This window comes from Xiphophorus hellerii, chromosome 20 (genome assembly GCF_003331165.1).
Source record: "Xiphophorus hellerii strain 12219 chromosome 20, Xiphophorus_hellerii-4.1, whole genome shotgun sequence".
Classification (NCBI taxonomy): Eukaryota; Metazoa; Chordata; class Actinopteri; order Cyprinodontiformes; family Poeciliidae; genus Xiphophorus; species Xiphophorus hellerii.
This window is the reverse complement of record NC_045691.1, coordinates 13,271,661-13,288,319: the sequence shown is the minus strand read 5'-3', so window position 1 is coordinate 13,288,319 and position 16,659 is coordinate 13,271,661. Positions and strand designations below refer to the sequence as shown.

The window sequence follows — 16,659 nt, the reverse complement described above, 5'->3', positions numbered from 1 at the left end:
TGCACACAATATATATGACATATTCACATAGAAAATAGCTTTAATCTGACACTAACAACACCTGAATGAGTAAATTTTTTAAAGCAAAAGACGCGTTTTTCTCTAACGTTTATTTTAAATAGTTTTTATGAAGGGAGAAGTCAGGATTTATTTCCATCAGTGAAATGAGCATTCAGGAAAAACTGTTCATACTAACCCCTGATCTTTCACACTGTTGTGTCCCTCTGTGGTGAAGTGGCATGTTTTGTGTGTGTGGATTGTGTAGCACACAGTGGTTCATGAAGCAGACCCTTTGTGTTGGTGTTGTGCAGTTCCTGCTTCTTGTTTGGCTCAGTGTTGCCTGTAGATGTTGTGTGTCTCTGGCTCTTAAGCTGTGTGACCAGTAGCACCCCTGGTTGAGACGTTTTGTACCTCAGCTAAGTGCAGCTTAGGACAGGATTTCCATAACTTTGTGATGATTAAAAAAACAAAACAAACAGAACTTGAGCAGGAGCAGCTTTGTTTCCCCCGGCTGAGGCTCTGACAGCTGAAGACAGAGTCACGTGTTTAAAAACGGGCCCTGCTGACACGACGATGTGAGCAGGGCTGTGTTTTTGAGCAGGTGTGCTATGTTTTCAACAGGGCTACCAGTGGTTGAAGGACAAGATCTTGAGTGAGGAGGGCCGGCGTCAGCAGGCGAAGTTGAAAGAGCTGCAGGCAATCGCGGAGCGGCTGGGCTGCACACTGCCCCAACTCGCAATCGGTACGCAGATACACTCTGCCGCTCTCTCTCTTTCTGTCTGTCTGTCCGTCCCTCTGCCTCGGACTGGCCCGGGGTCAGTGGCGCTCTCGCAGCTGTCTGAGTTCTCTGTTGTGTTGTCACGTGTATGTCTGTCTTGGTGTGAAAGACTCGCAGCGTAGGATCTTGAATGCGCGGGACGTAAACACACAGTAAACATGCCTCTGACTCATTCCTTTAATAAGACCCGGAGATGTTGTGAATGTCGACACATGGCATGCAAACACATGGAGTAATCTGATGTTGTCTCATGCATTTAACAGCTTCAAGTCTCTGCATCAAAACAGGATCCCTGAAATTAATCCGCAGGTGACAGGTATCTAGTCACTGCTGGCAGCAGAGCCAGAAACCCCGCCGTCAAATGTTGGCTATGAGGTGAATAAATCCAAGACTCAGTCTGCAATCTCAGATTAGATCGCTGCAGTTTCTTCACCCTCACTGTAAAATACTGTCATAAATCAAGTTTCACGCCCCATTAGTCGACAGCCAATTCCCATAACGCCTTTCTGGGCTTCTGAAGGCAGCACAGCAGATTTATGCGTACTGTGGAGTCCTTTTCACTCCAGCGTTGAATTAAAACGGTGATTGATATCATTCTGCCTTTAGCTTGAGGCTGTGTTGGCAAAGCAGGTGTTAAATTCAGGATTTAGAGAGTGAATGTGACAAGTGAATGAAGTTGAGCTAAGTTGTTGGTCTTTTCCCTGCCACCAGGCATCGTGTACTCATGACAAATCCAGAGGAAAAAGCTTCAACTGTTCCCGTTTTCTGGGTTGTATTTTCAGTTTGGCGGAGGAATTGTGTTGAATCGTAATCCCACTATTTTTACAGCAACATTTTGCCTCCCTTTGTGCTGTAATCTGCTTACAACTCCTGAATTGCAGAAGCATTTAGTTGTATTGCATAATGCAGCTACCAATTATAATAACGCACCATGCAGGAGTGTGGCGTTTTTGTGTCGATTTGTTCAGAATAATTGCACATTGTCAGGTTTTCTGCTTGTTCTCAGCAGAGTTCACTGATGAAATCCTAAAAAAAAGATGCTTTGCACAACCTTGTTTTTAGATAGGTTTGCAGTTTTTCTTTTTTGCTAAAGCATAAATTTAGCTGTTTCTTTAAAGCAGACACACAACCTTAGACACGGATGAAAAAAGCAACTATATAAAAAGAGAAGATCTAGTTATACTCCAGGTAAATCTCCTGTGGAATGTTTAGCGTCGTGTTAATGTTTTTGGGTACAGCATCCAACTTTAAAGACCCACAAATCACACAAACTGTCATAAATACTCATTTAAAGACGCACACCATAAATTCTAGCTTAGCAAATATGACCGTCTTCATGCCACATTGCACCACCACATAAAGAAAACACATCTGCCAAATTTAAATGTTCTATCACACAGTCTTAAAGATGTGTGATCATTCCCAGACTGATTTGAGCTCTTTCTACATTTATGTGATATCCGTGGCAGTCGTGTTGTTTTAAGATAGCAGGTTAAAACAGCTTGATTATTTATTCAATCAGAACCATGCTTTTCCCAGGTTTGTGTAGTTTATTTAGTGTTATTGAGACACGGCAACACCTCTGTGTCATTCGCTACACAACACACGTATCCAAGTCGCTCTGAGTGACTCTGCAGGACAGAGAACCGAGGTATGAGATTTATGTACAATCAAGCAAAATGAAGAAAGTTGATATACATCTATTTAAAACTGTGTGTGTACCTAGTTTTGCTGTAGATCAATTATAGATTCACTTTGTGAAATGGTGTCATGTTGTGCAGCATATGTTTGTGTGTGTGAGTCATGGATGTGGCCCGGCGTGTGTGTGGTGGTTTGGACGTCATCAGTGTTTGCTGATCTCCTGCAGCGTGGTGCCTACGGAACGAGGGGGTGAGCTCTGTCCTTTTAGGGGCGTCCAACACCGACCAGCTGATGGAGAACATAGGAGCGATCCAGGTGAGGCCGCTGAACCTTCTTCTTTGTTTTTCCTTCTTTACTGTTGCTGCAGAGCACATTAAAAGTTTTCCCTTTTCAAAAGAATGGGATGGAGGCCATCTAATCGGATTCATATTCGTGCCTTCCAGCGCGAAGCGGCAGTTCTTCCGCTCCCGAGTGCAGCTTGTCCTCCTGGGCAGCTCACCGCTGCACGCTCTCTTGCTTTACTGTACCACGTTAATAAGGTCAGCCCAGTATCATTTGCCGAGGGGATTGGAGACGAGCTCACGGCCACTTCTTTCTCTGCTGATAAGGCTTGCTCTTTTAATGGGGTTCGCATACTGGTGGGGCTTTGGGTGCTCACTTCACATTATTCCTGGCCCACAGTGAAGAGCATCCCCCCCACCATCTCCTCCAGTTTGATGCTTTGCCTTCACTCCTGACTGTGTTTACGCTTGTGCACACTAAATCCACTCCCACTGTGTACATTTGATATTTCGGCTTCAAAATGTTACTCTCACATTTCCCGAGGCGTTTGTAGTTTTCTTCTTGCCAGACCTTTTTATCCCAAACCTAGAATTAGAACACAGTCTCACATGTAAATTAGTTTTTCTTTAAGAAGTCCAGAGAAATATATTTTCCATTTAATTTCTACATTTCCAATGTATTATGTTTATAATATTGAGTAGGGCTGCAACTAACGATTATTTTAGTAATTATCAGTTACGCCAACGATTAATCGGATAAGAACACTGGCCCATTCTGCCATCTATGACAGACCTGGACTTTATTCAGTTCACTAATCATAAGAAATTTCTGTATCTGCCAGGTTACAGCTGTTTCTAATGGCTACTTATGGTGCAAAGAAATGTTTTGAATCTCAATTTGGTCTCTCTCCAGTCGGATGTGCCTGGAAAACCTCTAATATTCTGCATAATGATCTTATATCTTCCTATATGCTACCGTTTAAAGAGGAATCTGCCAAATCAGTATTAACAGGTCAGAAATCTGACATAAAACTCTGTAAATGTTTTACAGCACAAATAATAAGCAGATCAGGTAAAATAAGATGCTTTTTTTCTCCGTTTTTGTAACAGTGGCTATGAATTCAACATCATGTTTGTGTGTGTTCACAGGTTCTTCCAAAGTTGTCGTCGTCCATCACACACGAGGTGGACAGCATCCTGGGGAACAAGCCGTACAGTAAAAAGGACTACCGCTCCTAACGGGCCCGACGGCCCCGCCCGGCAGGGCTGCACCCGGCCTGCAGCCGCAGCGCCCCACCTTTGCCTGATCCTCTGTTTGCTTGAGCTTTTACTGAGTGAGACCCTGGCGCATGAGTCTGGCCTCACCAAGGCCACGCAGGGCACCTCATTTAGAGTTACAGAGATAAGAAAAAGTGGGAATAAATCGAGTCACCTTTACGGGACGGGACGGGAATAACAGAGAAAAACAGAACAGTAAGAGAGGTTAGGGATATGCGCTCATAAGTAAATCAGTTATACATCCTATTCAGCTGAACGTACTTTAAAATCATAGAGAAAATTAAGGAAAAACATCTTTTTTTAAAATAATTAAATAAGCACATGCTTGCTTGGCAGCCAGATTTTTTTTTTTTTAAATCTTTTTCTAAAACTGAATGCAACTAAAAAAATATATATAAAGTTGATACTGTACGAATATACGGGAATTGCTGTTGCACATGTACCATAGCCATGCATTTGTTCCTGAGACGTTCTGTTTACAAACACGTGTGTACTGTAAAAGTCCGTCAAAGTTTCTCTGTAGGAACGTTTGTGTTGTCGACGTCAGCAGCCCCCTCGAGGGCTTCAACAATCAGCACTTTAGTACTGTCAGTAACGCTGTTGGGGGGGGGGGGGGGTCGATTTAAAGAAGAGAGAGCATGAGTATTAGCAGTCTTATGTCACAATCATTGCACTATAGATTCACGTCGCCTCTCCTCTTCCTCCGTTTTCCCACTGACAGTACGCTCGTTCAACCTGACGCATCGAAGCTCCTGCTCTCCAACAGGAGCTGCACTCGTCTGCATCACTGTGTCCCCGCGCCCCCTTCCCTACCCCCCTCGGACCCGCCCCTGTCTCAGAGGCTGCACAGGGAGCGATCACGTCTCACCAAAACCTGTCTTTGGTCAAGTTCTGTTCAAGTATTTGCCTTATTTCCAGTTGCATCGTACTGTGCTTTGGGCTTCAGCGTAGGTAGGCGGCCCTCCGCTTTGGCTGGCTGCCCACTCCCACCCACTGTGTCCACAGCTAAGGCTCGACTGGTGGGAGTGGGAGGAAGGAGGCACGTGTCCAGTTAATCAGTGGGCGGCAGCAGCTCAGGGAACGAAGAAGGTGGTTTTATGTGTGCGTTGGTGTGCGTTTGGGAGGTTGTAACAAATAGTCTTTAGTGTTTATTTCATTGTTTTTTTTTTTTTGGTTTTCTTTTTAGCATGGCTCGAGCCAAAGATCTTCTTCATCTCTTTTTAGCTGACACACTTTCACTTCCTGCAAGGTTTTTGAGTCATCTTTAAGCATGTGCTGTCCGGCTTGGTATACCTATTTATGGGATGGACTCTACTTCATATTTATCTTTACCTGACCAAACTCTTAAAGTGGTTATCAATACGCCCTTCATATGCAGAATGCGTAAAGTAGTGCGGCTCGGTGCTTTTGGGTCGGTAAGGTTCGGTTAAAGCAGCAGACAACCCGATCACACAGACTCAGTGCAGATGTCATCGCTGTTTGTCCTTTGGGTGCTCTCTTACCACGACTGAAGCACAAGCAGATCGCATGTGACACTTCTGCCAACGGGAGAAACAAGATGACGCTTCTCAGCTTAGAAAATCGTGTACATAAATCTTTGCAGCTCATAAACTGTTAACAGAAAACTACAAAAAAATAAAACAAACAGTGCAGATAAAAAAAAAACTTTCACATTAGCGATAATCATAGAGATGTTAGAGCTTCTCAGCTACAATTGAGGGGATAATCAGAGTGGATGAGATGTAACTTTCTTTTCTTTGAGTGTTTATAATAAACTGATTTAAGGTGTGTGTGTGGGGGTGGGTGTGTCTAGCAGCAGGGTACAAATAATCCAACCCTGCTCTTTAGCCTGCTGTAATAATTGATCCACGTTTTAGTCCAATTTGTCGTATCTTCTGTCTGAGTAAATAAAACAGGCGAAAGCCCACGCTGTTTTCTCTGGAAAAAAAAAAGAATATTAAGTAGATTTGTCTGTGGAGTTCCTGTGTCTTGATGTTTTCATCTGCAGGGAGCGGAGAAAAAGTCTGAGACTTTAAAAGGGACATTGTGACATTTCAGGAAATTAAAGAAAAAAAACAAACATTTATTTTCTTTCTTGCTGAAAAGTGAGACTGACGCCACTTTAATATTTTCTGCTAAACTTGACCATCAGCTTAGCCCAGCATAAAGACTGGATCCCAGGAGAGAAAAGCTGGTTTATCTCTGTCTTACAGAAGCAAAACTTTACCTGCCAGGATCATTAAAGCTCCTTAATTAACGCATCAGTCTGTTTCATCCACAGAATAAAAGAGCGCTAAAAACCTGAAGTCTGAGGCTATTGTTCAAGATAAATGTAATATTATACAAGGTTGGGTTGTGTAATAAAATGTAAAAATATTATCCTTTTTACAGGGTTCTACTCTCAGAAACTAAGGTACATTAAAATAAGTTAATCTGCAAAACCTCAGATCTTGTCCAAAGGGTGTCGATACTTTCTGCGTTTATTCTCAGATCAGAGTTTAAGGAGGTGAGCGTGTTCTGAATGTAGCCTCCTGCTGAGACAGAGAAATAAAATATTACCAGAAGTTTGATCAGAAGTCATCAAGTTGCCCAAACGGAGATCAGAAGTCATAATCCAAAGTTCACACATAGTTAAATAAAATTAGGTTATAGGCACAACTTAATAAAGTTTTACTGTACAAATATGCAGAGGGATGAATTGATTTGGAGCCATTTAACACACCAGGATCTGATCAAAACCAAACTATAAAACGGGAAACTCGCAGCTTAATGTGAGGCTGGGGACTGTAAGGACGGCCTACGACGTTTACAGTTCTCAGAACAAACCAGTAGAAACTAAAGGGCTTATACAGATAATTCTTGCAGTTCTGATGGTTTACTTCAATGGAGCCAACTAACCTCTAGGTGTGCAACTCTAGTAAGAAATAAATAATGGGAGTGTTGAGTTTGTACATTTTCCTCAAGCAAGCAAACTTCTGGTGGTCACTGGTCTGGTTTGCACTTTTTTGAGCAGAGTCAGTAAGAAGAAAATATTATTTTGCCTCAGGACTCCCTGATTCTTTGTAACACAGCTTTTGTTTTTGGCATCGAGTTAGAGTGAAAACCCAAATTTCAGATTCATTTTCTGATCTTATTTATGGAGGGAACCACATTGATGCACTCATCAAATCCTCTCCTCTGTAGGGAGTAAATGAGCATTAATTTAACTTCTCTAGTTAATCTAATCCAGTAGTATCCTCAGTTTAGCATCATTTACAGAGACTGGAGGTCATAGTGGTGTCCGTCTTCTTTTGTCAAGAACTAAAATAAACATGTTTCAGTAATTGTTTGTTTTCCTTTGAACTGCAAAGCTGTGCATCTTAATGGCCCATCGCTGTTACTCCTAACTGGACATTGTCGGAATAACGTCATGTTTGGTGCGTGGTGTGTGTGTGTGTGTGGGTGGTACCCTCATCTGTGCAGGGAAAATTAATGCTTTAAGTGTTCCTAGTTTGATCATGTTTCCTGTTCTGACAGTTTGTAAAAGATCCACGAATGGACGGAGCTTAGGTCAAACAGAGAATATATTTTTTATGTTTTAGCCTTTAATGCCATAGAGAAAGTTATACGAGCTGTTAATTTTATTTTCCATCATGCTGCATTATGCTGTCAGTATTGTATGGAGTTTTAAAAAAAAAACACTGACCAAAACAAAGAATTTGTGTTGCGTGGGCATTTTGAGGAATGCTCTAGTGCAGCATTGTACTGAATTCACTCTGAAGACGACGCGGAGGGAGCCTGGTACCTTCTGTACATACTCTGACCTTTGTGTACATACTTCTGGTTGTGATCACCTCTGCCTTTTTCTCTTTTTATTTAGAGTTTTTCTTTTTCGCAGGCGTTGCTATCTGCACTGTGCTTGAATCTGAAACTTAGACAGGATGTACAGCTTTGATCTTTAAATGAAGTAATGATAAAAGATAAGAATGGTAAACCAACCCTGAGTGTGCGTCTTTATTTCTCACCTTATTCAGCTGTAAAAACAACCATATAAAATATAAATACAAAACCATTTATACACAAAATCTATTAAAATAACAAAGAGCAAAGTTTGTCAAATTTGCACACGAATGTTGCTTCATTTAATGTCAGTTGGAATAGAAAGAACTCAGACGTCCAACATTTAGTGAACTGGAGTATCACATTACTTGACTGAGGTATGCACAGGGCCTTACAATAGTATTCATATTTAACAGTTTCCACATTTTGTCAGATTACAACCACAAGTTTCAATATACTGCAACTCTAAATAAATTGCAGTGCAGCAAGTTGCTTTTAGAAGTAATCTAATAAATTGAGTCAATTACTGGACAGCATCTAATAAATATAGAAATTTATTACGAGTATCATGAGAGAAGGAGGAACACAGCAGACAGGTCAGCAGTGCATTTCTGGAGAGGATTAGTCACTGGTAGACTGTTGCAGTTAATGGAGCCCAGATGTAGAAATCCCACTGATGCTGGTCGGTGCATTTTCCACATAAACAAAAAATGGTATTTGAAGCATATCTCTGCCATCTAGTGGTCTGAGTTAATCCCAGTTATACATATTTCTTTTCCTAATTTGCTGATTAATTACCAACATTTGAATTTGTTAAATTTCCTCCTTTAGACGAGAAATGTTATTTTAAATTCAGCATCTGTAAAATGCCAATACTACACTTACATTTTCATATGCTGAGTTAATTCAAGCATTAATGACTTTGTTGTACGGAGATATTTCATTGTAAAAGATCAAGAGCTTCAAATCTGATAAGGATTGACCAAAGCTAAACTGACAGCAAGGAGAGCATCAGTCAGATGCCACTGTTACTCTGGATGACTTATAATTTTGCATGAATGTGACCCATGATAGTGTGTATGCAGGTTCACCTTCAAACAAGACCAGTTTTGATCAAAGCATATTCATGTGTTAGGATGGCCTAGTCAAACTCCAGATCTAAAATCATTTTAGAAACTGTCAGTACTTGTAAACTGATCTTCATAGATGTTCTCCCTCCAATCCATCAGGGTCTGTGTCTCTATGTGCAAAGCTGACTTGCAGCTGCAACTGCAGCAAAATATGTTTCAATTACAGCTGAACGTTAATACTTTAACACAGTTAGAGTGTTAATTCAGGCTGAATCCAAATGAAGCACTGTATTGTATTGATCTATTGCATAAATCTCAAGCTTGTGGTTCTAAAGTGACAGAATGTGGAAAAAGTCTGGGGTGTATAAATACGGCTGTTTTACTAACAACACGTTCATTGACAAGGGCAACAACACTGACTTCTGGGAAGGTTGATATACAGCACCTGTGACAACTTGTGTTAAAAGACATCACTGGAAGCCCACTGAAGGCAACAATGTCCTGACGCTGCACTCTGCTTGTGGAAATATTGTCACCGTTATTCCACAGATCCAGGATACAACCTTGTTTTCAGCTGCACTTCTCTTCAGAGAGTCTCTATGGCTGCTGCTGCTGCTGCGTCTTGTCAGACTTTTTCATTTCATCGTCCGTCTGTCCCAGTTTCAGTTTTCCAGCTCCGTGGAGCTGTTATAATGAGTTGTGCTGCGAGTCCGCTCTGCTGCTTCCATAGCTGTAGAGTGGGGGTCCACCTGAGTGTGTGGGGAAGGGCACAAAAACAGAGCTGTGAGTCCAGCACTCGCTTCTGATCGAAACAAAAGAAACCGCAGCAACTTTAGGTGCAGTGTCTGCACTTCTGCCCCACGCAGATGGAACCTGAACACTGTCAGCACCTAACTCTGCTCATCTACTCTGATTTCATCAAGTCAGCAGGGATACATCCTTTGGTTCTGACTCGCCTGCTGTCTGCCTAGAGTGAATGTTGGTCAGTGCTGTACCTTCCTGACAGGAGAGTCCGATCCAGCTGTGAGCACACAGACAGCGGCCGTTGAATCGGTCGCACTGCGCCCCGTTCTTACACTCGCAGATTTCTGCACAGTCTGGCCCATAATGATCGCCTCTGCAGTCTGAAACAGAACCCAAATGGGAACCAGATCAGTGCAGGTAAAGGTTAACAGCAGGCTGGTCAGTAAGTTCATCAGGTGAAAGATCCAATGCAAGTCAAACCTTCTCTAAACATTTTTAACATTTCTAGGATCAACCTTTATACGCAAATTGATGTTACTGAGTTTTACCCTCACATTTAATTTTTTCTTTTAAAAATTGTAACTTAGATTTCTGACCTGGGAAAAAACATACTTAAGCAATTTTAATAACATTATTGTTCAATTAAAGGGGCGGTATTATGTATTATTGTTCAGTTAAAGGGGCAGTATTATGTATTTTCCAGTCACATTATGTCATTTTATCGCATAATAAAGTAACTATGTTACTTTCAGTAGTAAAAATTCTGTACATATCAAATACGTACAGCATCTTTAATTTAGAATCATCTTTAAAACTAAAGATTAGTACTCTTTACTTTTATTTACCACATTTAACTTTATGCGAACAGAGAGATACCTCTCGTCTCTGCATCAGCCTTCAAAAGCAACAACTCAAGATGTCAGGATTGCTTCCCGTCAACAATTCCAGCTTGAGTTCATTGTCAGACTGCCATCTATGCATGCTGATGTGATGATGTCACACAGATGTCCAACAACCATAGCAGGAGAATATTAAAGGTCGATCCAGTTCACAAGTACAAAGTCTCTCCCAGAACTTTAATCTTCATGTTGTCCCCTACTGTTTTCTCTTGAATCACCATCTGGGCAAATCTTTCCCTTCGTTTGGTGCAAGAAAAAGAAAGTGAGTGTGTTGTAGTTGGAGGGACGTATGAAGACTTCCTGTGAGTTCTGAACTTGAGTTCCTTGTGAAATGTAATGGCTTCGTTTTTTCCACTTCGAGTAAAAAGAAACGTCATGTTTAGACCTCAGACATCTCCATGTTTGTTTAAAAGTAGCTAATTATTATTTAGACATGTTGTTTTATAAATATAAAATAGACAACATGCTATATTTCATTTCATCCTGTTGGTTAAAAGTAGGTTGAGATCTAAAAGGCTCAGCTTTTAAGCTCAACGTTTTCACCTGTTTTTGAAATGAACTCAATCCTCCTAGTTTCTTGCCTAATCCAATTAAAACCGCATCCTTCATGAGATTCTCTGAGCCCAAAGCAAGATTATCTGATGTTATGAAAGCAAGTGCATGTTTTTTATTTCCCGTTTTCTGAGGTAATGTGTGCTCTCACAGTTGGATAAAGAACTAAAGATTACCAATATCACATCTGGCGCCTGTCTTCCCAGAGGGACAGATGCATCTTCCAGTCACAGGATCGCAGGGGGAACCGTCTTCGCAGTCACACACCCCGACACAGCCTTGACCGTACCTCCCCAGCTCACACACTGAGAACGAAGTTAAGGATGTGATTCAAAGACTAAAGTTATTCCTACTATTTGATGTGAATAAACAGCTTTGACTGACCTCTGTGGCAGCGGGCTCCATGATGTCCTGGAGGACAGATGCAGTGGCCCGACACAGGGTGACAGGTGGCGCCGTTCATGCAGTCACACTGCAGCTGACACAGCAGGACCAGTGGAAACCAGGAGGGCAGACTGAAGGGGAGGACAATCAAAAGATATCAGCTTGATGGCATTTGCCCTTCATTGAAAACAGCTACAAACACAGACTGAGCATACATGCACTTGCTTTGTTTGATATTTCAAACTTGTATGAATCTGTGCAAGTTTTGTTGAAACACACTAAAGTCAGATCAACTTTAGGTGCTGGAATCAGTCAGTATTTACTGACATTTTTAGAACCTGGACCCTTAGGTTCAGCGAATGAACAACATAAAGTTGAATAAAACATGCATGAAAAGTAACTACTGCAGCAGGATGTTGCAGTAGAAGAGTCCATGTTTATTTTAATCATAGCACACGTCAGCGTGTGGAAACATGTGACTCACTGCAGTCTACACAATGGAGGCCTTTTTCTCACAGTGATGTGGAACACAAAGGTTTATGGAAAGAAACAGGAGATTTAAATCGTTGTTCTGAAAGGGATTTGCAGCTAAAAAAAACCCCATCAGATTTATCCCTCAGGACATTTTCACCCTTTTTTATGTGTGCCTGTCTCTTCGGTTCTCACCGTGTTCACAGAGATGCCCATAGTAGCCCGATCCGCACCGACACGTTCCCGTCACTTTGTCACAAGAGCCGTTATTTTGACAGCTACATTTCAGCTGACAGTTTGCACCGAATCGGCCCACGGGACACTCTGGCACAAGACAAACGGGACAAAATATCAGCCCCATGACTTCACACTGTGCAGCATTAAGACTCAGCACTTATTTCTTATTTATTATTGAACAGAAGCGGTCATAAAATCTGCTACCGATGTTGCAGCGTTCCCCAGTCCAGCCCAGACCTGCAGGTGCAGTTGCCTGTCGCAGAGTCGCACAACCCTCCGTTACTGCAGTTACAGCGTTGAGTGCAATATCCCCCAAACCAGCCGGGAGGGCAGTCTGAGGCCAAAAACACACACTCAAATTATACTGAAGGAAGGATCCACAGAAGTGGAGAGAAAGATGATGAAAAAGGCAGAAGACAAATGCAACAAGGGAATGCCCGTCAGCCAGATATAATGAGACAGAAATGTATCAGCTCACTTTGTCCACAGTCTTCTCCTCTGCGCCCGGGGATGCACACACATCGACCGGTGACGGGGTCACTCTGGGCTCCGTCTCCACACACAGCCACACGGTTGCAGTCGACGCCATAGCGCCCGACTGGACACGCTGTCACCAGACAAACACACGGTTATTTCCTCCCTCTTTCATTTACAGTGTCTTACGAAAGAACCCATTTGGTCTCGAACTTTGTTTTTTTATTGTGATTTTATGACAGATTAAAACAAAGTAGTGAAGAGAAGGGATGTATATATTTTATGTTTTACAAATAAAAATTTGAAAGTGTGCCATTCAGCAAAACATATTTTTAGTAACTTTGCACACTTAGAAAATGTTTTCACCATTTCTTTTTTGCAAGGCAGCTCAAGCTAAATCAGAATGGAGGGAGAATATTTATGTATCCAGCTCCATGTTTCCCAGTGTGTTCAGCTGATATTATGCTACTTTTCAACATATATAGCTTTTTGCATGACGGCCAGAAAGCTCAATGTTTCGTCTCATCCAATCAGAACATAATGTCCCATGTTTACAGAGTATGCTGAGATGAAATTACACAAAGGTTGACTAATTAGAACTTTTATGATTTTCACTGGTCTTTATTTTGTGGGTTGAATACACCTGCAAATCACACTTTTCTGATTCTTATTAGAAACGTTTGTCCCCAATAAAAACAAATCATTATTGCTTTGGTGTTTGTGGAGGTATTGTGGCAAAATGTGAAAAAGCTTAAGGGGTATTTAACTTTTTTTTTCATTTAACCCTTATTTAACCAGACAAAAACTAAATGAGATTGAAAATCTCATTTAAGAGAGCCCTGGGCCAGACAGCAACAGAACAAGATTTTATGAAAGTATGAATACTTGCAATGTATTTTAATTGGTGTCTAATTAAGGTTTGGTATGAACTCACTGATGTTGCAGCTCTGGCCAATGAACCCAGCTGGACATTCACAGCTTCCAGTTGAAGGAACACACCTTCCTCCGTTTTCACACCGACACTCTTTCTGACAGTCGGGACCAGTAGCGACCCTCTTCACAGCCTGAAAACACACTCAACCCAGTTAGAACCTGAATAATGCAACTTTCTGTTTCCTTGAGCTCATTGCTTCTCTTACTTTGGTCACATTTGGAGCCATGGAAACCTGGGGCGCAGTAACAGGATCCAGACACCGGATGGCAGAGCTGGTTCGTCTCTGAGCACTGACAGACCTGGTTACAGTTTGGCCCAAACAATCCTGGAATACAAGCTGACAGAGAGAGGTTCACTTGTCTTGTGTGAGCCAATGGTTCCTGCTTTCCCTGAACTGGTGATGAAGTTAGTAACACAGAAGAAGAAGAAGAAGCTAAGTCTTAATCTAAGCTCAGGAAAGCAGCAGGAGATTCAGGTGACACAAATTACTGCTGCAGGACTCACTCTGTTCACAGCCGTTGCCGGTAAATCCAGGAGGACAGCCGCACTCTCCAGAGACGTGGTGGCAGGAAGTTTCCTGTGCACAGCTGCAGCGCTGCATGCAGCCTTCACCGAATGTACCGGGCAAACATGCTGGAGGAAAAGGAGAGAGTGAGGACAAAAGCACAGCTTGAAATGTAAAAGGAAATCTAAACCAAATAATCTTCCCAGCATACGATATATTTATTGGTCAAATTTATTTATTTCAGACACACAAAAAGTAAAAACAATAAAAAATAAAAGCTATCATGCCTATCGATGTTTTACATTATTTGTTCAAAAAGGACAAAAATTTGACAAAAATTATTTACAAATGTATCATATTTCCCAATAAGCTCCTTCTTAAACGGTTTTTTAAACTGTTGTACTTTGTATAAGCTCATTATTTAATCCATTCCCTAAATCTACTCCACACACTAATACACAAAATCTCTTTTTTGGTTGTTCCAATACTTTTTTTAAATTTCCTTCTCCTCTTAAATTATAACCCTCCTCTCTGTCTCAATACATGTTTTGCATATTGTGTGGAAGTTGATGGTTTCTTTTAAACTTTTTAACCCCTCCCCGGTGTCTTTTGTGGGCCCTAGTGTCCCATATATATGACAGTAGGCTGACAGGAAAGGTGGGAAGACATGCGGCAAATATCGTCGGGTCCGGGAGTCGAACCCGTGACTGTCGCGTCGAGGACTCAAGGCCTCCAAACATGGGTCGCGCTAACCCCTACGCCACCACTGGCATGCCCCGACTTTTAAACTTTTAACATAAATTGTACAGTTTCAAATTTGACAAGGTCCCAGAATTTGAATACATTTGATTAAAAAACAAAACAAAATGGGTCTGTATGTTTCCAATATTCCCCTTTATACAGTATTCAAATAGATTTTTTTTTTTTGTTATTACTGTACATGTCAGATGTGGTACATCTGAGAGTATTACACAAAATAAAGTATTACACAAAATAAAGATTTGTAGTCCAGAGCGTTTCTTTTTCCCCCCAAGACAGCAATACTTTTGGCTAGTTTTGATTTTACTTGGCAGGTCTGTGGTTTCAAGCTAAATTTATCATCCAACATGACACCCAAAAATTTGACCTCAGTGAACTCGTTCTAAATCAACACTGTCAATAGTTATTTCGATTGGATTATTTTCCTGTTTATTGTGGTTTCAAATATCATGAATTTAGTTTTTATCTAAATTTAATGATAATTTGTTGTTTTTGAACCAATGTTTTTTAGTTTTCATTTCTGTAGCGACCACCTCTGAGATTTGTCGGATGTTTTCTCACCTGTAACTCAAACATAATTGAACAGAGCGGATCATCATACCTGTCAATACAGTGAGAGGAAAATTTATGCACAGTCATTGATTTAATGGCGTGTAGAGCCACCCAAAGCAGCAATAACTTGAAGTAGTGTGTTTTCAGTGTCTCACGTTGCTGTGGTGAAATTCTGGCCAGCTCATTTTTACAGCATTGAAATTCATAAAGGTTTTATGGTATTTGTTTCTGTGCAGATCCTCTTAAAGAGGCAGTGTTATGCGTTTTCCAACGACATAGTGGTATTTATAGCACAATGAACCATAACTTCAGTTGGTGTGAAAATGCTATTAATAATGAATATGAGTTAAAAGAAATTTGACTACAAAATTTGTTGCCTTGAAATTGAGCCTTTGTCTCTTTAAAAACTTACTTTTTCTGAACTCCACCTTCAGGAAGTTAACATGCCTGAATCAAACGTTTGAATGACCTCCCCAGCACAAAGGCAAGCGCTACAGCGTGCTGCCAGGGACATAATTTATAACTCAGGTGTGTTGAGATCAATCTAAAAGTTGCAGGACCTTGGCCTTTGAGGACAGGAGTTTGATCCCTCTGCTCTAATCAATCCTCTCCAACATTAATACCTTTGTCACAAAGCTTTCCCCTCCAGCCTGGAGAACACCGGCACTGCCCGGTCACGTGATGACAGGAAACCCCGTGCACACAGCGGCAGCGCTCAGTGCAGCCAGCCCCGTACAAGCCTGTTTCACACGCTGCTCACAGGAAGGTGAGATTTACAAGTTATGATTAACAAAAACACACAGAATCGCTGTCATGTGAGCTTAGTTTCTCCACACTGCTGCGGTTCACATGAGGTCATCGTTTCTGTCGTTCAGCCTGAGTGACCCACCTTTCTCACAGCGCTCTCCTACCCAACCGGCTCTGCAGCTGCACCGTCCTGCCTGGCTGTCGCACACGCCGCCGTTCTCACATTCACACCGCTGCTGGCAGTCTGCCCCAAAACGGCCCACCGTGCACTCTGTCCACACACGGCCACACGCACAAACAGACAGAGAAAGAGAGAGAGAGAGACATGATGGCGTGAGACATTTCACAGAAACACTGTCTGATTAGCAGTGCAACATGCCTTTTTTTCACCCCTTCCAACTCTTTCTAATTGAACCTCACAGGGCACAGAGTTTGGAGACATTCCTGCGACAAGATTAGAGGTTTCCTGTGCAGGAGGAGGAGGGGGTTCCTGGCACAGCCCGACAACGAAAGGTTGTAACAGTCACTGAGGGA

The 16,659-nt window shown here is 41.8% G+C and overlaps 2 protein-coding genes across 7 annotated transcripts in view; one reads left to right on the top strand and one right to left on the bottom strand.

The window, feature by feature from the left end:
- Positions 1-7,662, top strand: part of kcnab2a (potassium voltage-gated channel subfamily A regulatory beta subunit 2a) — a 95,925-nt gene extending 88,263 nt beyond the window's left edge. For all 6 annotated transcript variants that reach the window (XM_032548366.1, XM_032548362.1, XM_032548365.1 and 3 more), the window contains 3 exons: positions 622-742; positions 2,646-2,734; positions 3,850-7,662. In XM_032548366.1, coding sequence (XP_032404257.1) covers positions 622-742; positions 2,646-2,734; positions 3,850-3,939 — 300 coding nt within the window. In that variant the 3' untranslated portion in view covers positions 3,940-7,662. The remainder of the gene's footprint in view (positions 1-621; positions 743-2,645; positions 2,735-3,849) is intronic.
- Positions 7,663-7,957: 295 nt separating this feature from the next.
- The window catches only part of megf6b (multiple EGF-like-domains 6b), a 64,194-nt gene continuing 55,492 nt past the window's right edge, over positions 7,958-16,659 (bottom strand). The window contains 15 exon segments of the mRNA XM_032548369.1: positions 7,958-9,616; positions 9,863-9,991; positions 11,239-11,367; positions 11,447-11,549; positions 11,552-11,577; positions 12,113-12,241; positions 12,359-12,392; positions 12,394-12,488; positions 12,633-12,761; positions 13,563-13,671; positions 13,673-13,692; positions 13,768-13,899; positions 14,067-14,195; positions 16,002-16,130; positions 16,268-16,396. Of these exon segments, the coding sequence (XP_032404260.1) occupies positions 9,555-9,616; positions 9,863-9,991; positions 11,239-11,367; positions 11,447-11,549; positions 11,552-11,577; positions 12,113-12,241; positions 12,359-12,392; positions 12,394-12,488; positions 12,633-12,761; positions 13,563-13,671; positions 13,673-13,692; positions 13,768-13,899; positions 14,067-14,195; positions 16,002-16,130; positions 16,268-16,396 (1,484 nt within the window). The 3' untranslated portion in view covers positions 7,958-9,554.